The sequence below is a fragment of the Pseudopodoces humilis genome, chromosome 5, assembly GCF_049639895.1.
Source record: "Pseudopodoces humilis isolate 2021_Gansu_Grassland_sample_001 chromosome 5, ASM4963989v1, whole genome shotgun sequence".
Taxonomy (NCBI): Eukaryota; Metazoa; Chordata; class Aves; order Passeriformes; family Paridae; genus Pseudopodoces; species Pseudopodoces humilis.
The window spans coordinates 18,153,095-18,172,169 of record NC_142204.1 but is presented as its reverse complement, the minus strand read 5'-3'; the positions used below and the strand labels follow the sequence as shown (position 1 = coordinate 18,172,169).

Below are 19,075 nucleotides of genomic sequence, written 5' to 3'. Positions count from 1 at the left end.
GAGGCTTTTTCAACAGCTTGGGTTGGGAGCAGCAGCTGCAGCTGAGAAAGGTGGGCACAGGAGTGTGTCCATGACCCGTGTGTGGCCCCAGGTCACCAGTCCTTTGGATGTTAGTAACCTATGGTACAGGAAAATCCACACAGACAAGACTGCTGACGGTGTCACAGCTGCTCATCACCTTTGTTTCTTCCTTCCAGCCTGTTTTGTCTATTCCTACTCAGGAGAAGAGCTGTCTTGCAGAAAGAAAAGCCAAAGTAGTTTGATGCATTATCAGACACAGAGAAAACAATTTGCTTTATGAAACAGCGAGTGGATTTTCTGCACAAACACATATTTTATCTTAATTGCAGCCTTCCATGTGATTGCAGTGTAACTGAGAAGATGATTACCAGAAACAGATTATCTGACCCTTGGTGTTTGCTCCTTGTCTAAGGTTTACATTTTAAGCAAGAAAAACAAGTTATCCCGTAAATACCTCAGGTGACAAGATGGTCTGTTGTTTACTGTACTGAACTCAAACATTGGGCTTAATTCCGTAGTCAGTTCTCTCTCTTTCTGTGTGCAACCAAATAACACAGCTTGTGTCTCACTTGAGCATTTGTGATATGGGATTGATGCTTCCCCACTCCACAAGAGGACCAAGCCCACTGATATTCAGGAAGCATTCAGATTGCTGAGAGGCAGGGTTGCACTGATACACTTTGAAGAGACCCCTGCATCTCATCTGTGTTCTTTTTAAGAATTCTTTAAAAAGCCAGAAAAGTTCCAGAGAGTTCTTTGCTCTTAAAAGGTTTTCCTGCAGAAGGTGAGGAGGATTTCAGAGCAGAGCAGTGACTGCCTGGTCCCTGCACAGCTGCTAAGCTGAGTGGAACATGTTGTTTAGCTGGTTCTATGAATGTGGCCATCAGGTGTGGTCAGGTCCAGCAGAGACCACTGTTACAGACTAATAGACCTGCTTGGTACAACAGCCCAGTGTCTAACTGAACTTTACCCAGTGCTGGAAGAGGTGTGACTTGTGAATACCTGACCCAAGCCAGGACCCCAGCATGCCCCTCAGGATCTGTGCCCAGGGGAGAATGGGTGCTTCTGTATCCGGAGCTCATCCCATTTCTAGGGAAGTTTGTTTAACTGTCAGCATGAGTTCCGTCATTTTGTAGGGAACAAACATTAAACAAAACTTATTGAATGACCTTGTAGAAAGGAAAGGCAAAGAAAGGAAGTCAAGCAAACTGTTTTTAGTCACAGCCATTCTTTCATGAGTTTTTATCTTGTGAGAGCCATTGCTGTGTGTGTCTGTGCCCTCCCACCAGGACAATTCTGTGATGTGGAAGATGAAGAAAGCCGGGTGTCGAGTTCTTGTCCAGTCTCTTAGGTCTCTGGACTGATGATAATGAACTAGCTTTTGGACTGAGTTTTCAGCACTTTCCTCAATCTTTACCTATATAATAGCTCTCCATCATGTCCTGGGCTAGCATAGAAACCTTTCTTTTCTCTCTCCCACTCTTTAGATTCTCCTGGACCTTTCATGCACGTAGGCATTTCCATTTGTTCTTCACTCTGACCAGCCTTTGCCTTTCCATGGCAAATAAGTAAAATACCATGAGGTGGTTGGAAAAATGTAATGGACATAATATCCCTTTGAGCAATGCCAAACACTTGGGCCTGAAAGCTCATCCTTGTGGCTTAGAACTTTACGGGAATTTTGGTCATTTTTTTCCCTTCTTTGCTGGGGAGCTGGAATGCTGAAACCTCACCTCATTGCACACATGCTGTCTGAGTTTTTGCAATGAAAACATAATGGTATGGATCTGGCAGCTTGGATCATGTAGCTCATTCAGCAGATGCCAATAACAGCTGAATATTAGATATTAGGAAGAAGATATAAAATAAAGCTGTGAGATAGCATATGTTGGTTGGTAGCAAATATCTTCCAGATGCTTAGAAGCATGAGATTCAGCGTGGGAGTTACTTTGATAAAACTATGGCACCATTGCTGCCAGCTCAGTGTATATATTCAAAACAGAAGGATTTTGGAAACCCTTGTGAGACCAACACTGAGTAGTAAAGGTCAGCACATACGTTCCTAGAGCCCACACCTATCATGGCACTGAGATCTGCTGCACAAGGTTGGGATCCCTGCGGCAGTTTAAAGCCTTGAATGCTCCCAGCATTTTTCTACCTCATCAAGAAATTTAGAAGGATGAAGCAGGCCTTATTTTTCTCATGATGCTGGTGCCTGAGTTGGTTTCATCTGGCCTAAGAAGAGCTGGTGGCTGCAGGCCAGGGCAAGAGATGGCAAAGGTGCCTTATGTGGGCACTGACTGCTGCAGGACCTACCTCTGAAACCTACGAGCTAAAATCGTGCTGATGTTTCAAAAATCGTGTGTCCCAGCACCCTCCTTCCACCTGCTTGGAGTCATGCTCACAAGAAGGGATGGGTAAGCACCAACACCCGTGGTGGGCAGTGCCTGTGAAGGACCTGTAGGTGCAATGAGACAAGCACAGGTCAGCACTGGGGCACCCTGCCTGCAGCACCTACCTCTGGGTGGTGGAGGTGGGCGGAGAGGGACCTGCCTGTGCCCAGCAAGGAGGAAACCTGACTCCTGGGACCTGGATCCCAAACAAACAGCACTGCCAACACTGTAAAAAGTTAATACCAGAGGAGAAACGGTCAGAAAAGAGAAAAGCTCTTCTCCCCCGAGCCTGAGACACCACAGAGGTAAGAAAAGTTCATTAAATAAAAAAAAAATAAATAATTAGTAAAATCTTGCTTAATAGTTGGGACGTCTGATCATTTGTATGATCAGATACCCCCACTCTCACTTGCAGGGAAAATTCTCAGCCAGAGAAGGTCTCTGACCTTATTGACAAAGTTTCCAGGTGGTGTCACAAGGCAGCACTGCATGTTGTATGGCCTTTGTGCCTCACAGACCTCTGGTGGGGGTCACAACATCATTCCAGTGGGTCCCAGCAGCACTTTCAATGTACTCTTGCTTGTTCCCTTCAATTGGAGGATTTTTACTTTACCTGCCAGCAGCAGCTTTGTCACTGCTGTTCTTTTGGCTCGTGTAATTGGCATTTTGTTGGATTTACAAATAGAGGGAAATTTGTGACTCCCAGAAGATAGACAGTAGCTGCTCCATCAAGGCAAACAGTGCTGCACAGGTTTGGGATTAGCAATACACAGGATTGGTAGGAACTGTTAGGAGGTTTGCTGTGCCTGCACAGATTTCTGGTGTTATTTGAGGTGCTGGAGAGTGTATCCCACCTGCTTACCAGCTGCTATTTGAGGCTAGTGTGGTTCTCACATTAGGCGCTGTCCACCATCCTGCTGCCTCTGAGGGTGTCTGGCTACTGTGGGGTGCTGGAGGTGGCACTGCAGCCTTCTGCTTGAGCACCTGACCCTCGCTGTGGGCTCTGCACAGCAGCACCAGGGATCAGGGTTCCCTCCCCTGTTGTGGAAGAGTTGTGGCAAGAAGGCATGCAGCCCAGAGCAGGCACCAGTGAAATGCTCCAACACCCCTCAGCAAGCAGTAGCAGGGTATCCCTGCATCAGGATGCATGGGAAAAGGCCCAGGGCTTGATGTTTGTCCTGCTGGCACCGTGGGCTGTGCCTGCCACAGACGTTTTGGAGGAGCATGTCTGTTTAACCTGACAGAGGTGTGATGTGGCAGCTTACAGCAGAACGTGTTTGCAGGCCCCTAGTCATAAAGGCAGAGAAACGGAGAAAAACAGGTGCCCAGATTTTATTGCAAAGCCTTTGGCGATTCAGACAAACGGTAAATCCTTACCTCTTCCCACAGGCTCATCCAAGCACCTTGTTTGGTTTCTGTTGAGACAGTTCCACTTGGAAATAGTCCCTAGCTGTTGGCCATCATAATCAGCTGGTGGCAGCTATTGCTGCCTCCGAGGGCATTGCTGATTGACAGATGTAACCAATATCCTTTGCATCTTCCAGGGTGCTGCACTGTAATGATCTGTGACAGCAAGGTCAGTGTATGTGACCATCTAATCTGCCATTAGTCCTTAATGGCCTCCTTCTAACTGTACCTCAGTATAGGATCAAGGCATCCATCCTGGAGTACTGTCATTCCATGCTTTCTGTGTTCACACTGCCCTCTCTCTCAAATGGAATTTTGTACCTTTCACACATGCTCTAGAGAGCATCTATGTATTAGATGCTCTCAGCCATTAATTCCCTCCAGCTCCCGTCCTTCTGCAGCCTCCCAGGTCTCTGCTGGTTGGCTGTGAACACAGCCTCAGCACTCCTGAAGGGAGGTAATCAAAGGAGAGGGTGTCAGCAAAGTGCAGATATGTTCAGCTCCCCTCTACAGTGCCTGAGCATGCACTCAGCAGGAGAGATTGTGGGTTTAAGCAATCAGTGTGCTTAATGCCTGCCCTGGGATTAAAATGAGTTTTTCTGATGAGGAAAAGCAACAGTGATAAGGCCAAAAGATCTAGTGCTGAAAGCCAGAAACATTGGCAGAGGAATCCAGCTTCCAGCTGCAATGCAGAATGCATGGCTGTGTCTATGGACGCCCTGAGAGGATGGGGATTAGCATAGCAAGGGATGAGGCAGAGGGGCTGGTTTGCAGCAGGAGGCTGTGTGCTGCTCGGGTGAGGAGCTCAGTGCTACCCCTGCCACCCCCAAGATCCTGGGGATAGGGAGCTGGCTGGGTCACCTGGCTCTGCCTCAGTGGGGGCTCCCACCAGGATGAGCAATTGCAGAGTACAGCACCTCTACTGCCCACTCAAACCCAGCTCCACTGGGAGCCTCCAGCAGGGGCAACAGCTACTGGCTGTATCACGTCTTGGATCCTGGAGATGCAGCATCTTTCAGACTGGACTGCATTTCACTCACCTCTGGGCTGGGGAAGTCATCACATGCTCTCTTACCTTAGCAGGTCTCCAGTCTTCCCTAAGGCAGTCCCTGGACTTTCCATAAAAACAGCCGGTGTGATGTGATGACTGACGTCTCTCAGTTCAACTAACCCTGTGACGTTTCTACGTGTTTTTCACCAAAACCCTGATGGGAAAGGATATCTTCCAGTAGCTGCATGGAACACTCATATTTTACTGTATCTGAATGTTTCCACTCCAGTGTGAGAAACTGCCTTGCTGTTTTCTTGCTCAGGTGACTTCATGACTGTTGTGAGGTTTCACAGATAAATCCTAGCCTTGCTCACAGAAACAGTGGATCCCAGCAGGAGCTGAGATGGCCACTGCACCAAAAGAGGCAGAAAATGCTATTGGCTTGGAAGAAATCCACTCAGAGAGAAAAGAACCACCAAAAGGTGGGTTTGTATTGACAGGACTAGACATTTGGCTCCTTGTTTAGCTGGGGTAGAGGGAGGGTCCTCAGTTGTGCCGCTGCAGCTACTTAAAACCTCTGTACATGGAGCCACAACATCAGCATCCTGCACTCCCCTCCCACCACACCTACCAGGCTAGTGACTGCTGCTTGTGACAGTGAGAAGAGCTTGCTGGCTTAGCTTTTCTCAGGCCTCTGTTTTGCGTAAACATTTTATTATTTTGGTGATTTGAGGATTCATTTTCTTGGGATAATTTGTCTAATGTTACTCTGTTTCAAAAGCATTTTAAATTGTAAAAAGGCTGCTCCTCTGTTTGCACTGGCTGCTGTTTCAGCAACCCCCTGTTGTGACTTGCCACCAGGACATCCAGGGGCTGGTCAGGGGACATACAACTGGTAGGTGTTTCCAGGCCTTTTCCTGGTGCAGTCCCACAGTAGTATGAAAAATATTTTTTTATGAAGAGGAGGCACAACTTGGCTGCTGACAGTTTTTGTGTCTTAATTTTCTTTTCATGTGTAGGGCAAAAGACATTTACAGTTGAAGAAGCTGTGGAAACCATTGGGTTTGGGAGGTTCCATATCATGCTCTTCCTCATCATGGGCAGCACTGGGGTAGGTATCTGCAGCCATTTGTGCTGGCCTGAAAAAAGCTTTCTTCTCAGTTTTCTTATCACCATGCAGTAACAGCCATAAGCACATACTGCTGCCAGCCTATTTTTTTCCTATACATATCTTTTCAAGCAGGATTTCTGCTATTTTCATCATTGGTGAAAGTAGATTTTGGCCCTATTGATATCTGACCTCTTTCAGGGCAGGCTGGCCCAGAGCATCATGGTTTGGCCCCTGTCCCAGAGCACTGTCAGGGCGTGTCTTCATTCAGTGCCTGAAGGTTAGGTTCAGCCTCACAATGGTATTTTCCATGTCATCTCCACAGCACCCAAATCCTGGGCAATCTGGCTCAGAAAGTCTGACATCTTCTCACCCCTGGCTACCTGAAAAACTTCCTAACTTTCATGGTCTTGGGTTAATGATGTACCTGTTTTGGAACTTCAGCAAAAGCCAGGTTGGGTAAAGATGTAATAAGGTCTATCCATGAAGATTGCTGCAGCTGAGGTGAAAAGTCTGAAGCTGTGTGTAAGCAGTCAGTTCATTCCTAACTGAAGCCAGCTGCTGGGGCAAACAGCCAATGGGGCAATGATGTTTTTATTCAAAAACAGTTTTAAGAGTTCATGTTAGATGCCGGAATCCACAGCTAGGTACCCAGCCAAGCAGTTTGGTTTCCAGAGGTAGTTGAAGATCTTCTATTAACACAGCAGGGTAAGAGTCTTTTCTGCCAAGGATGACTCTTTCCAAACTTCCCAGGTATACGGTGCACCTGTACCTGCTTTCTAGGTGCACCTTTCTCTCCTCCTCTCCCTGTCACCAAGATCTTCCAGGTCAGGCACAGGGCTCAGATCTCTGTAGAGGCACCATGGCTTCACAGGACTGCTTTGTCGTGGTAGATTGCCATGGTGGAACATGCAGGCCTTGTAGGACTGAGAGACTTTCCCCTGTGGGCTTCTTGTGGTTTCCCTTCTTGCTAATGCACACACTTGCTCCCAAAGGTGGCTGAAGCCATGGAGATCATGCTGATAGCTGTTGTGTCCCCTCTCATCCGATGCGAGTGGCAGCTACAGGACTGGCAGGTGGCTTTAGTGACAACAGTGAGTGACTCGTGTTCCTCTCAGACAGGTCATCCACCATGTGGTCATAGTCATGGGCACCACCACGGGTTTTGGAAAACACATTTCCCAGCGAACCAAACAAATTCCTAGGGCCCCCTTACAGGACAAGAAGAGTGCCACAACTGTAGACATCAGAAATTAAGCTGATGAGAACAGATGTCCACACCCACAGCAAGTAATGCCAAAGCCAAAGAAATCCCCCTTCCAGGTTCTTATTTTGAAAACCTTGCCATCCACCCCCAACTTTGCGGGCTGCAGCAGTGAGTGCTTACACAAAGGAAGCCATCCCCCAAAAGCCACTCACTTGTGGTTCTGGGCACTGCAGTTCATCCTGCTGCCCTGAGAACACACAGCTCACCCACAGCTCAAAGAGTAGAGCTTCCCCATGTAGCTGGGAATGGGCCCTCCACAGCTGTGTTTCAATTCCCCTCAGATGGTGTTTTTTGGCTACATGGTGTTCAGCATAGTGCTCGGGCTCCTGGCCGACAGGTATGGCCGCTGGAAGGTGAGTGACTGCCGGGGGCTGTGCGTCCTTTTCCTGTGCTCCACAGGAGCTGTGCACCTGGCTGAGCCTGTGCTTTAATGACCCTAATTCTTGCCCTTTTGCAGATCCTGCTGCTCTCCTTCCTCTGGGCAGCCTATTTCTCCCTGCTGACCTCGTTTGCCCCATCCTACATCTGGTTTGTGTTGCTGCGGGCCATGGTAGGCGGTGGCGTGTCAGGCCACGCGCAAGGGTAAGGCTGTGCAAGCTGCCTTCCCAGAGAAGGCAATGGAGGGGCTGGAAGGGAAAAGGGGACCAAATTCCCACACGTCCTTGAAACAAAAAGCCATTCTGTAATTTCACTAAATCCCGGTCAATTGACCTAATTTGCAGTTCCCAAGGTCTCCTGAGGCCCGGAAGAGAGGGGGCAGCTGGTTTACATTAAGCTGGTGACAGAAGGATTATTAAGCACATATAAAAACAATTAGACAGGTAATAGATGAGTAAAGGCTGCTTCCTCCTTTAGGAAAAAGAAAAAGTCGCTGCAATTCCACTTCGGTAGAAAATTCTTTTTTAATTATGTTAAACGTTCCCACTGAAATGAAATTTTTGTCTTGTTGGGGCAGAAAGGAGGATGTGGGGGGAAAAATTCACAATATTAACAACCACTTCACCAGGGGCCTGGAAGTGTTGTTGTTGTTGTTGTTGTTGACTCTCTTATGGAAAGACATGAAACATTTCAGCACCTTCCATGGTTCCTCAAAGCCTGGTTGCTGCCCACAAAGGAAAGCCCCAAACTGGTCATATTGACACAAAAGCCATTTGCTGAAAGAAAGGACATGGGGGAGAGAGGCGCTGTTGGGAGGAGAAGGCAGCTGTGCCTGAGTCATGCATCTGCTGTGCTGCTGGCATTGTCCCCCTCACAGGAGGGCTCCCATTCCCTGGCCATGGAGGCTGCTCATGAGCCTCATGAGGATGGAAGGAAATTGAACATTTTATAAAACACTTCACTGGCTGAGACAGAAGGAGCCACTGAGGGTCTCTTCCCACCGCTCTCTCTGTCCAGCTAAGGAAACACAAGTAACACTGGGGACCTTGAGAAATGCCTGTGCCACAAGCCCCCCGCCCCGAAGGCACTGCAACTGTTTAAAAAGCAGAACAGTTTTCTTTATTTCATGGGAAAAAACCCTTTACAAAAATGTTCATTTCTATGATCATATTTATGCCTGTGCTGACACCTCAGTCACCCCACAGGGCCTTCCCATAGGTTTCCTGATGCATAGACTGCAGTCTTTATCTCCTGGTATCCCACAGTCATGGGCTGGAAAGCATTTGTGCCTTGTGTTTCCCTTGCATGTAATTTGGTGCTAGAGTGGGAGGCATATTGGACAGTGATTCCTTGTCTCTGGGTGCTCAAGGTGCAGGAGGGATGGTATTCATGCTATGAGTTGAGCTGAACTGTTACTTGATTTGTATGGAAATTCTCATTGCAACTGTATTTCTGCTTTTTTTTTCCCTTTTTTGCTAGACTTATCATAAAAACTGAGTTTTTGCCCACCAAATACCGGGGATACATGTTGCCCTTATCTCAGGTAAAAGTGAACACATCACTGTTTCTTCTAGCTCCAAGTCCCAGGCAATTTGTCCCACTGCAGTTTGGAAGCCACATCTCCAGCACATCAACACTTCTCCCAGACTAATCACACTTGTCTGGGTCTGAGCAAGAGTCCACTGCCTCCTGTGCCTCAGAGTGTGGCATCTGTCATTAAAGACATGCACAGGAAGAGGAAATATCTTCTCAAATGATTTGATGCTCCCAACATTGTATGGGGACTTTGAGAGATGGCTGACACCCAGCCTCTTGATTGTCTTACTGACAATGGGGCTGCCTGGTCTAATGGGACCAGTGCTGATGGACTGGCAGGCTCTGGATCTAGTGACATTCCCAGCCCACTCCCAGCTGAGGTGTATCCCCCCTCTCCCCTCTTTTGACCCCCAGAGATAACAAGTGGTTTATGCAGTGACACCCAGGTGAGGTCTTAGTCCTCTCCTGTCCCTGCTCAGGTTCTGCCAGGGGCTTTGCACAGGGGAGGGTTAGCACAGTCAGTCCCAAATTTGGCCTGACACATGCTGGGAGGGTTGTGCCCACTTGCTGGGTCATTGCTTACTGCAGACTTCTGCAGTGGGCACTTGCTGCATGTGCAGATGATCAGTGGTGACACCTCTGAGTGCACAAATTCATCCCACTGCTGAACCAGATTCTTCATGGCAGGCATTATTTGCTTTCCTTCTGCAGTCTCCTTGATCCCAGGGCATCATTACCAAAACGTCATCAGAAACGGAAAGATGTATGAAAGAACAATCTTGTATTTCTCCCCAGAAATTTAGTATTTTTGCCCACAGGCTATTCACGAACTTGCTGTAGCTTTTGTGATTGTTGTTGGCTGAGGTCCCCTGGGTGGTCCCCTGGAAAGGGATGTGTCTCCTAATGGCAACAAGCAAACCTCAGAAAGGAATGTACTTGCAGATCAGAGGCCAGACTCTCTGTTGGTATAGCTTGGCATTGAGTCTACTGGAGAGCCACCAACTTTCAGCAGTGAAAATCTGGCCTGGTTTTGCTTTCTGAGATTGTAAATTTGCTGCTTCCCTGAAGAGACCTAGAGAACAGGAAAATTCATGGACATGAGCATTAGCAGAGAAGTGACTGGAAGGACAAAAGTGGCTTTAAGTACAATTGTATCCACAGCAAATTATTGTTTTTACCTGGAGCTAATTAAGACTACCTTCACTGTCCCTCCCCAAACTCTTGCCTTTCCCTCTTTCCTCTCACTCAAGCCCAGCTTCTCATACAGCCACAGGATGGCTTAGTTGCACCTCAGCAATCCCTAGCACAGTTCCCCATCTATCCACAATACCACACCAGAAGAGAAGAAAACAAACAAATCACTGCCATGTGTTCATGTTCTAATCCCTTTCCTTCCCTTGGAAAGGTGTTTTGGCTGGCAGGATCCTTGTTAATCATTGGCCTGGCATCAGTGGTGAACCCAACCATCGGCTGGCGGTGGTTGATCAGAATTGCCTCCATCCCTGGCATCCTTCTCATCCTGGTGTTCAAGGTAGGAAGATCTCCACTCCCCACTCCCTGCTGTACTGCCTGATGTCTCCCCAGGCACCATCGTCCTCCATCCCCTTCATCCTGGGGCTCTTCTTATGTCCTCCTTTCTCCTCCTCAGTCCTCTCACACAGCGGCTCGGTAAGGTCCTGAAGTCCTGGTGGGGCTGCAGACCAGCTGCTGGGGAGATGCTGCCTTGCTGGTGATGACCTGGCTTTACTGGTCTGCTGTAGCCCTCCAGCAGCCTAGGTCCAGGCTTCCAGTAGTCCCCAGGGATTGTGGTGACAGGCCAGGCACCAAGAGGAAGACAGTCTAGATAGCGCATAAAAAAAAAAAAAGACAAATAATACCTTCAGTCTGAGGCTGGGCACATCACATGCTCTTCAGTCTTTACATTTTCTAGGGCTGAGGAAAGTAGCCTCAGTAAAGTGTTCACAGAGTACCAGGGTAAACCACAGCTTCCCCAGGTTTCCTTCTGCTTCAGAAAAATCAGCTTTGGACATGAGCACTATCTGATTTGCGGAGGGTGATGTGGAAAATCCCTGCTTACAGTGCTCATGGGCACTGCAGTGCTGAGCTGTGGCTGGTGGAGGCTATACAGATGTAAAAGCTCTTCCTGCAGCTGACTGAATGCACAAGTCCATCTGGGCAGGCAAACGTAAGGTTGCTCTGAGTATACACTCGTATAACCTGGATGTTTAGTTTCCCTGAATATTTTTCCAGAAAAATTGGATAGCAAAAAGTTTGTAATCCAGGGAAAGAAAAGACAGAGTTAGCATGCATAACTTTAAAAAAGGAGTCTTTAATTCATATTTGAAACAGATGTAATTGTTCATAATTTAATAGAGCTACCATTTAATAAAAAAAGTATTTTACTTTGGAAAGAGCATCAAATGCTAGTGCTGAGCTGCATTTCAACCGCTTCTTCCTTTTTATTAAAATGTCCTTGTAGTGCCTTCTGCTTAAGTAATATGTGCCTCATCTCATTTTAGAGTGCCAATTAATTCAGGGTTTTTTTTCATTAAACCTGTGTCTTTGGTTTCACCTTTCATAAGCGCTTGACACAGATGGCTCAGTGGCAGACCCCTGGGAGCTGGACCAACAAAGGGCTTTGTTGGGCAGGGTGAGGCCCCCAGCATGGGGAATGGGGGGCTGGGACACACAGGGTACCCCAGGGCATGGCTGGGGAGAAGAACAGGCAAAAGGCCGCTCCAGCTCATGGGGTGCCCTGTGCCAACCTGAGCAGGCTCCTGGGCATGATGTGAAGCTGTGAGTAGGACAAGAGAGGTGCAGAAAGGCTTCCTGCTCTGCTTTCAGTTCATTCCAGAGTCGGCACGGTACAACGTGTCCACGGGAAACACGGGGGCTGCGCTGGCCACGCTGCAGAGGATAGCCAGGATGAACGGGGTGGCCATGCCACAGGGACAGCTGAGGGAGCCTGCCAAGGTAAGCTGAGGCTGTCCAACCCATCCATCCCAGGCAGGGCTTCAGGGAGGGGGTGGGACTGCCAACCACATCTTGTGCTGCCTCTCTCACCTCCTTGCCTGGCTCCTTTCCAAACAACTTCTGAAAGTGATGATGAAGATGTCAGTTTTCTTTTGGAGAAACAGTAATCTTGGCCTTCAAAATGGAATGGAGTTTTCTGCTTTTTTTTTTCTCCTAAGTTTGTGTTTGCTCACAAAAATATTGGGCTAAGAAAATATTTGCTTCCTTTGCCACAAAAAGGGCTACTGGCAAAGCATTATTCCTTATTGCCCAGCCATCCTGCAGGGGTGTTCCCTCTGTCATGAGATCTGGGAACTGTCCCTTGGGGTGCCTCTCAGGGCTGTGACCGGGTAGGCTGCAAGCATCCCTGCCATAAGGTCAAGCCAGTGCTCCCAGAGGCTTCTCCCAGCCCCTGGCCTGGCTTTGTCCCCACTGTGTCCCAGCACTCCAGATCCCCGAGTGTGGAGCCACAGACCAGCAGAAGAGGGTCAAAGCAGGAGAGACCATTTCACAGGTACCTGTAAGGAGCTGAGCAGCTCAGGAGTGGATCACTGCTGGACTGAAATGCCCAAAAACACGTGTGGGTGCTGCAGGGGGGGCAGTCTCCTCCCAGACTTCTCCCCCTCTCACCCAATCTGGGCTCTGCTGACTGGTGGGTGGGAGGACTTAGGTGGGTCCTTTGACCCCTCAAGACAGGAAGATTAGACAAGTCCATTGTTCAGGGCCTCAGAATTATTCAGCTCTTTTAAATCCATTTCCTGGATCTTTTTCCTGCATATTCAATCCCACAGGCAGCAAGTATTGTGATTAGCAATTCATGCAAGATGGTGCTATTGTATTGGAATTAGTTAGGATTAAAGCTTCCCTGTAATTTAATTGAATTTATGTGATGGACCCACACTGAATGTGGGAAGGGCTTTTGTTAGTTTTTCCCTCTCTCAGGCTTAACAAATGATGAAGAAAATAAAAATAAAGTCAACCCAGACCATCCCTGTGAACTTGTCTCCTCTCAGTGATAGGATCCTGGGGAGCAGCAGGTCAGGCAGGGCCCCCAGTGCCTGCCAGTCTCTGCTCACTGGCATTTCAGGCCTCCCAGAAAGATTCATATGTCCCAAAACTTGCTTCAAAGGCAGAGCAGCACATGGGGCAGTGGGAGCTGACAGAAGCCCCAGCAACGCTGGCCCCCCAGCAGCAACCAGGACCCGCCCACTCTGGCACCATCACTGTCACAATGAGACCAGACTGCTCGGATCTGGGGGTCCTTTGGGGCCAGGAGAGCTCAGGATGTTCTCTTCTCCCCTCCTCCATTCTTCTACAGTGCAGCTTCCTGGGGGTATCTTTTGGGAAGCGGGGCTTTGCTCTCTGGAGGTTTGGTGGGTGCTGTGTTGCACCATGTGTGACTCTGTCGGTGCCACAAGCAGCCTGGGGACAGGACTGGACACAGGAGGACCAAGTGCTCTCACAGAACTCTTGCTCCTGTATCAAAGATGCCTTCATAGAAACTTCTGTTTCTATTGTATGATTTTGCAGGAAAGAAGGGGAAGATTCAAGGACCTCATCCACCCCAAATACCTCAGAACCACTTTGCAGATATGGATTATATGGTAATTTATTTTCTCTTGATTATCTGTTCATTCTCTTGGTTGATAGTGTGCAGGGAGCAGAAGTCTCCCATTGACTCTGCCTTTAACAGGACACCACTCTGCCTCTGATGGTGGCTGCAGATCTTTGGCAGCTGGAAGCACATGGATCACCATAGATTTGTCCTGTTTCAGACCACTCCTCAGACACCCTGCCTGGTTGCTGTTAAATTAGGCAGAAAAGGGCTGGACTTCCAGGATGGTGCTGTGAGTCCTTCCTCAGGACAGGGCAGCTCCTGGGAGCCAGGGGAGAGCCATGGGGCAGAGCCCACACCTGACTGAAGTGGGACCAGCCATGTGCCTGCAGCTCTCCTTCCCTGCCTGGGGTAAACTTGTTCTCCCCACGGGCAGCCAAAGGACCAGTGAGATAGGGCTCCAACAGAAACACTTTCTCCATTACCAGCGCTACTCCCTGGGGTAAATTAAGATTGAGGAGACAGGTTTCATATGCAGTGTTCCCAGTAGCTGCATGCAAGGGTAATACATGTTTCATTGACTTTGCTGTCTGGAATGGAAATGTATAAATAATAAGTCTGTGGGAACCCATTGACCCAAAATGTTGTGAAGTCAGGCCTTGAATTTTTTATGTTTTTTTTTTTTTCCCTTGATTTCTGTGAGTGTTATAAAACATCTTTTTGGTCTTTTTATCTTTCTTTGTCTTCTAGTCATCCCAGGAGCTCCTGGCATGTTCCCAGGTCTGCATTCCCATCCCCCCCAGCATTCCCTGCCTTCCCAGGTGGCCCAAATTCTGCTGCTCATTTCTGAAACTACCTGGGGGGGATAAAAAAGTGAAAATTACTTTTCAGCCTGCTTATGATCTGGTGTATTCTGAATTACCTGATAATGACAAAGCAAGGCTGCCAACCACCAATGCTGTGTTTTAGACAGTCAGACAGGGTGCAACGTGAGCCTCTCCAGCCAGTTAATGAAAACTCCTCTTGAAAATCTTTGGGTAGAAAGGGCATTCACACTCCTCCCCGATCCAGTGTAGTAATAATAATTCCTCCCATGGGAAACAGTCTTCCATGAATTGCTCCCATGTGGGTCCTTCCCGTGGACTGCAGTACTTTATGAGCTGCTCCAGTGTGGATCCCCCAGGGGGTCACAAGTCCTGCCAGCAAACCTGCTCCAGCGTGGGCTCCTCTCTCCACAGACCCACAGGTCCTGTCAGGAACCTGTTCCAGCACAGGCTCCTCTCTCCACAGACCCACAGGTCCTGTCAGGAACCTGCTCCAGCATGGGCTTCCCATGGGGTCACAGCTTCTTTCAGGCTGTTTTGGCATGAGAACCTCCAAAGGTTGCAGTTTGATCTCTGCTCCACTGTGGACCTCCATGGGCTGCAAGGGTACAGCTGTCTCACCATGGTCTGCACCATAGGATACAGGGGAACCTCTGTTCTGGAACCTGGAGCACCTCCTGCCTTCCATTCTTTACTGACTTGGGTGTCTGCAGAGGTGTTTTTCACACATGTTCTCACGCCTTTTTCTGGCTACTGTTGCTCTTGCAGTTTATTCTGCTTCTGACAAATATTATCCCCTAGGCACTACCAGTATTGCTGATGGACTCAGCCTGGGTCAGCAGCAGGAGTCAGCTGGCATCAGCTCTGTCAGGCATGGAGGAAGCTTCCAGAAGCTTCTCATAGAAGTCTGTAGTCCCCTACCCACTACCAAAACCTGGCCATGCAAACCCCATACAAAGCTGAACTATGAGCTGGGGTGAGGTTTACTGAGAAAGAGCAGTGCCTGGACATGGATAGGAGGGGAGTTCCATGGCACAGGTGACCAGTAGCCTGGTAGATGCCCAAGCCACCTCTCTGCTCAGGCTAAAGGGTTCCATCATGCACAGCTGGTGCAAGCAGCAGCAGAGATTCCAGGGCACCCAAAACCTGCTGCATTTGAGTTTCCTGACCTTCCTTTCACTGCAATATTTCTCCCCACAGGCTCGGCATAGCTTTCGCTTATTACGGTGTCATATTGGCCAGCGCTGAGTTGCTGGAGCGGGACCTTGTCTGTGGCTCCACAGCCCCACCACTGCAAGACTCCAGTGGTGACCCTGAGGAGAGCCACAGCCCCTGCCACTGCCACTTGTTTGGGCCCGCTGCCTACCAGACCATGATCATCAGCACAGTCGGGGAGATCGCACGTAACCTCTTCCCCCATCCCTGCCCTGCCACCCCCCTCTCAGTGCTCACTGCAAGGGTTCAAGCTGTGCAGGCACTTGGTGACAGGGGCCCACACCACCTGGGTGCTGCAGGCAGCTTGCTGGCTCAGCAGGGCACTCAGTGGGGCACACCTCAGGCCCTGGTGTTTGCCTGTGCTGTGATCAGAGGAACCAAAATCACCCAGGCCTGAGCTGTTCACCCAGCCCGCCTTCCTTGCATGGCTCAGGACAGACATTGGTGTCCTGTCTCAGCACAACCACTTTTAGAGAAGCACAGGCTTCATCATCTGAAGGGAAGGGTGAAAACAAAGGGGCATGGGGGCAAATCGCAGGCTTTGAGTGCAGAAAGGGAACAATAAGGTTTATGCATTTTATGGGATGTTTGGTGGGCACTGGGGATGCAGCCATGTGTCTCTGAGTCACACTGCGTAAGGTCTGTCAAGGCAGGCAATCATTGCAGTGAGATCATCAAATGTTTTATGGTTTTCCTTTTTATTTCCAGTAAATCCTGTGAACATTCTCAGCATCAATCTCCTTGGAAGACGTCTAAGCCTGTGTATCACCATGGGATGTACAGCTCTGTTCTTTCTGCTTCTTAATATCTGCACCTCGAGGTACTCCGGCTCAGACTATGGGTCTTGTTTGAGGGTATGCAATGCTGAGGTATTCTCAGGTCACCACTCTTTCAGGCCAGTGATTCTTGTAGGTCTGAGAAAAGCCTCTGACTGGCTCTCCCTTTCCTGGGAAAGCTGTGGCAGCAGATTCTATGGTGCAGTGGTGTGCAGAGGGGCTCACTTGTATGACTGAGCCCACTTGGCTTCGCCTAAGCATCCAACAAGCTGCTTTCTAGCACAGTCCAGAATATTGAAAAAAGTGTGAACAACATGCACTGGAAAGAAGTTATATTTTTCATTTATTTTTTTCCTCTTTCTTTCTTTCTGGCATCTCTGCTGATGCTGTTCAGTGACATTAACTCTGCTCCACATGAATTTCTGTCTAGTGCAGGCATGGTTGGCTTTCTCTTCATGCTGCGTGCCTTGGTTTCAGCAAACTTCAACACCATCTACATTTACACAGCAGAGGTGGGTTCTCCTTGAGGTGTGTTCAGCTGCTTGGAGGCTTCAAATACTATTTGTATATACCCAGGAATGGTGACTGCTAGTTTATGGACTGGTTAAGAGTCACCTTCCTTGAACTATGTGTCTCTGGCATCTTGGTGACAGTGTTTTCATATGCAAGATAAGAGAAGGAATCGGAAAACCAGCTTGGAGATGACAGCAGTAGATGGAAGAGGAGTGCCCTACTAAGCCAGCTGTTGCTCAGCTCCTATAAAACACTGTCTTTGAGGATGTTGGCTGCCACTATCTTCCAAAAGCCACAATCTTCCTCCTATCTAACCCCCACAGTGAGAAAACAGACTACCACTAAAATGCACATTTCCCAGCACTTAAGGGTCTGTCTGAGGTAGTATATGGGTTTATATACACAAATCTTTTCCCTTAATGGAAATTGCTATGTTCTGTCTGCAAAAAGTTTTAATCTTTTAAAGAGTTTTTCCTTCATACAACTTTGGAGCCATGAGTTCTGTGAATTAAGTATAAATTGTTGGGGTTTGTGTTGTTCTTTTTTTTAAAAAATCAATTGTATGGAGTTAAATGGATTTCCTTGTTAATTGATTAAAGTCATCCAAAGCAAACAGAAGTAGCTCCCTTGCACTTTTAAGAGTGTAGTATTTAAACTTGCACCTGTTTTAATACCACAATTTTAGTAGTCTTGAATAAGTTGCTGTTGATGTAAAGACCGTTGCTGTACCATAAATCAGTTCTACTCACAATTTAATCAATGATCAAAATCTTTCAAGCCAAGTGCTTGGACTCTTCTTGAAATAACTTACTCAATTTGCTTGGCTCAGTAAAGTATTTAAACAAAGACTTACACATGTATGCTTGCTAAAATCTGTTGATATTAAAAGGTAATTCAGTAAAACTTATATTTAAGTGTTTCATTGGCTCAGATGTTTGGGAAGTGTGAAAAATAAACTACACAAAGCACTTCTTCTAAGCCTGGATATTTCTTACCAGGATCTGTTTTTCTTTTTATTCTTTCTAAACAAAGGTGCTGTTGACAATAATTAATAGACAGACTTGAGCACTGCAGACAATATCTTTTCCTCCTGCTTTCCAGATACAGGGCCTAGCAGTATAAACAGATTTTTTTCCTTTAGCACCCAACCTAACCTATGTGACTTTGATCATAGAGCCAGGAGACAAAGTGGTCATAGTGGTGCTAAACAAAGGAGAATCACATCTAGCTTTGACTTGCCCTAAAACTTTACTTGGGGCAAAAAAATGACAGATTTGTAATGGCTCAAATGAGGCTTGAGGGAGCTTTTATTTCCATATCTTATCCACTAGGTGCCCTTGATAACACAAGGTGTCACTCTGATAAAAAAAAGCTTAAATAAAAGTACAGCTATTGTGGATTGCTGTTGCACTAATCCAATTTCTTTCTGGCCTGTTTTAGGTTTATCCCACCACAATGCGAGCGCTGGGGATGGGGACAAGTGGGTCACTGTGCCGTGTGGGAGCAATGGTGGCTCCATTTATATCACAAGTAAGAGCACGCTTGATAATGTTGGTAAACATTGTGCTGCACACTGCCATCAAATACAGAGAGATGTCCCTGAAATTCATCCAAAAAAAGGGAAGGATGTAATCCATTCCCTCCCAACCCCATAGAGTACTTGGGTGGCCTTTGCCAGCTGTAGCACTGAGTAACTCATCACAGAATTCAGCTCACTAGCATTTGATACTTTCAGAAAGCTCTTAAGTTTCACAAGGTACTTTTTTCTATTGTGGAGTCTCTCAGGCATTTGTGACCCTTTGTCCATCTTAATTGCTAATTAAGTGCCAGTCCCCCACACCAGTGAGCTCCTGTTTGATGTTCTTTGGCCTGCAGGTTCTTATGAGCGCTTCTTTCATGGGGGCCCTGTGTCTCTTCTCCTCTGTGTGCATCATCTGTGCCATCTCTGCAGTCACACTGCCCATCGAGACCAAGGGCAGGGCCCTGCAGGTGGGTACCAGCACACTAGCAGCTCCTCTGGGTCTAAATGCTGCTAGGGGATGATGCAGCCAGAATCCAAACCCAGCTCTCCTGAGGTTT

The 19,075-nt window shown here is 47.9% G+C and overlaps 1 protein-coding gene across 1 annotated transcript; it reads left to right on the top strand.

Annotated features, from left to right (window-relative positions):
- Positions 1-5,215: 5,215 nt before the first annotated feature.
- SVOPL (SVOP like) lies at positions 5,216-19,075 on the top strand. The gene is made up of 14 exons (XM_005527947.2): positions 5,216-5,294; positions 5,832-5,923; positions 6,916-7,014; positions 7,469-7,540; positions 7,645-7,769; positions 9,045-9,108; positions 10,507-10,632; positions 11,946-12,074; positions 13,644-13,717; positions 15,693-15,895; positions 16,416-16,527; positions 16,914-16,995; positions 18,437-18,526; positions 18,872-19,075. The coding sequence occupies exons 1-14, from the start codon at positions 5,216-5,218 to the stop codon at positions 19,037-19,039; spliced, it is 1,515 nt and encodes a 504-aa protein (XP_005528004.2). The 3' UTR covers positions 19,040-19,075.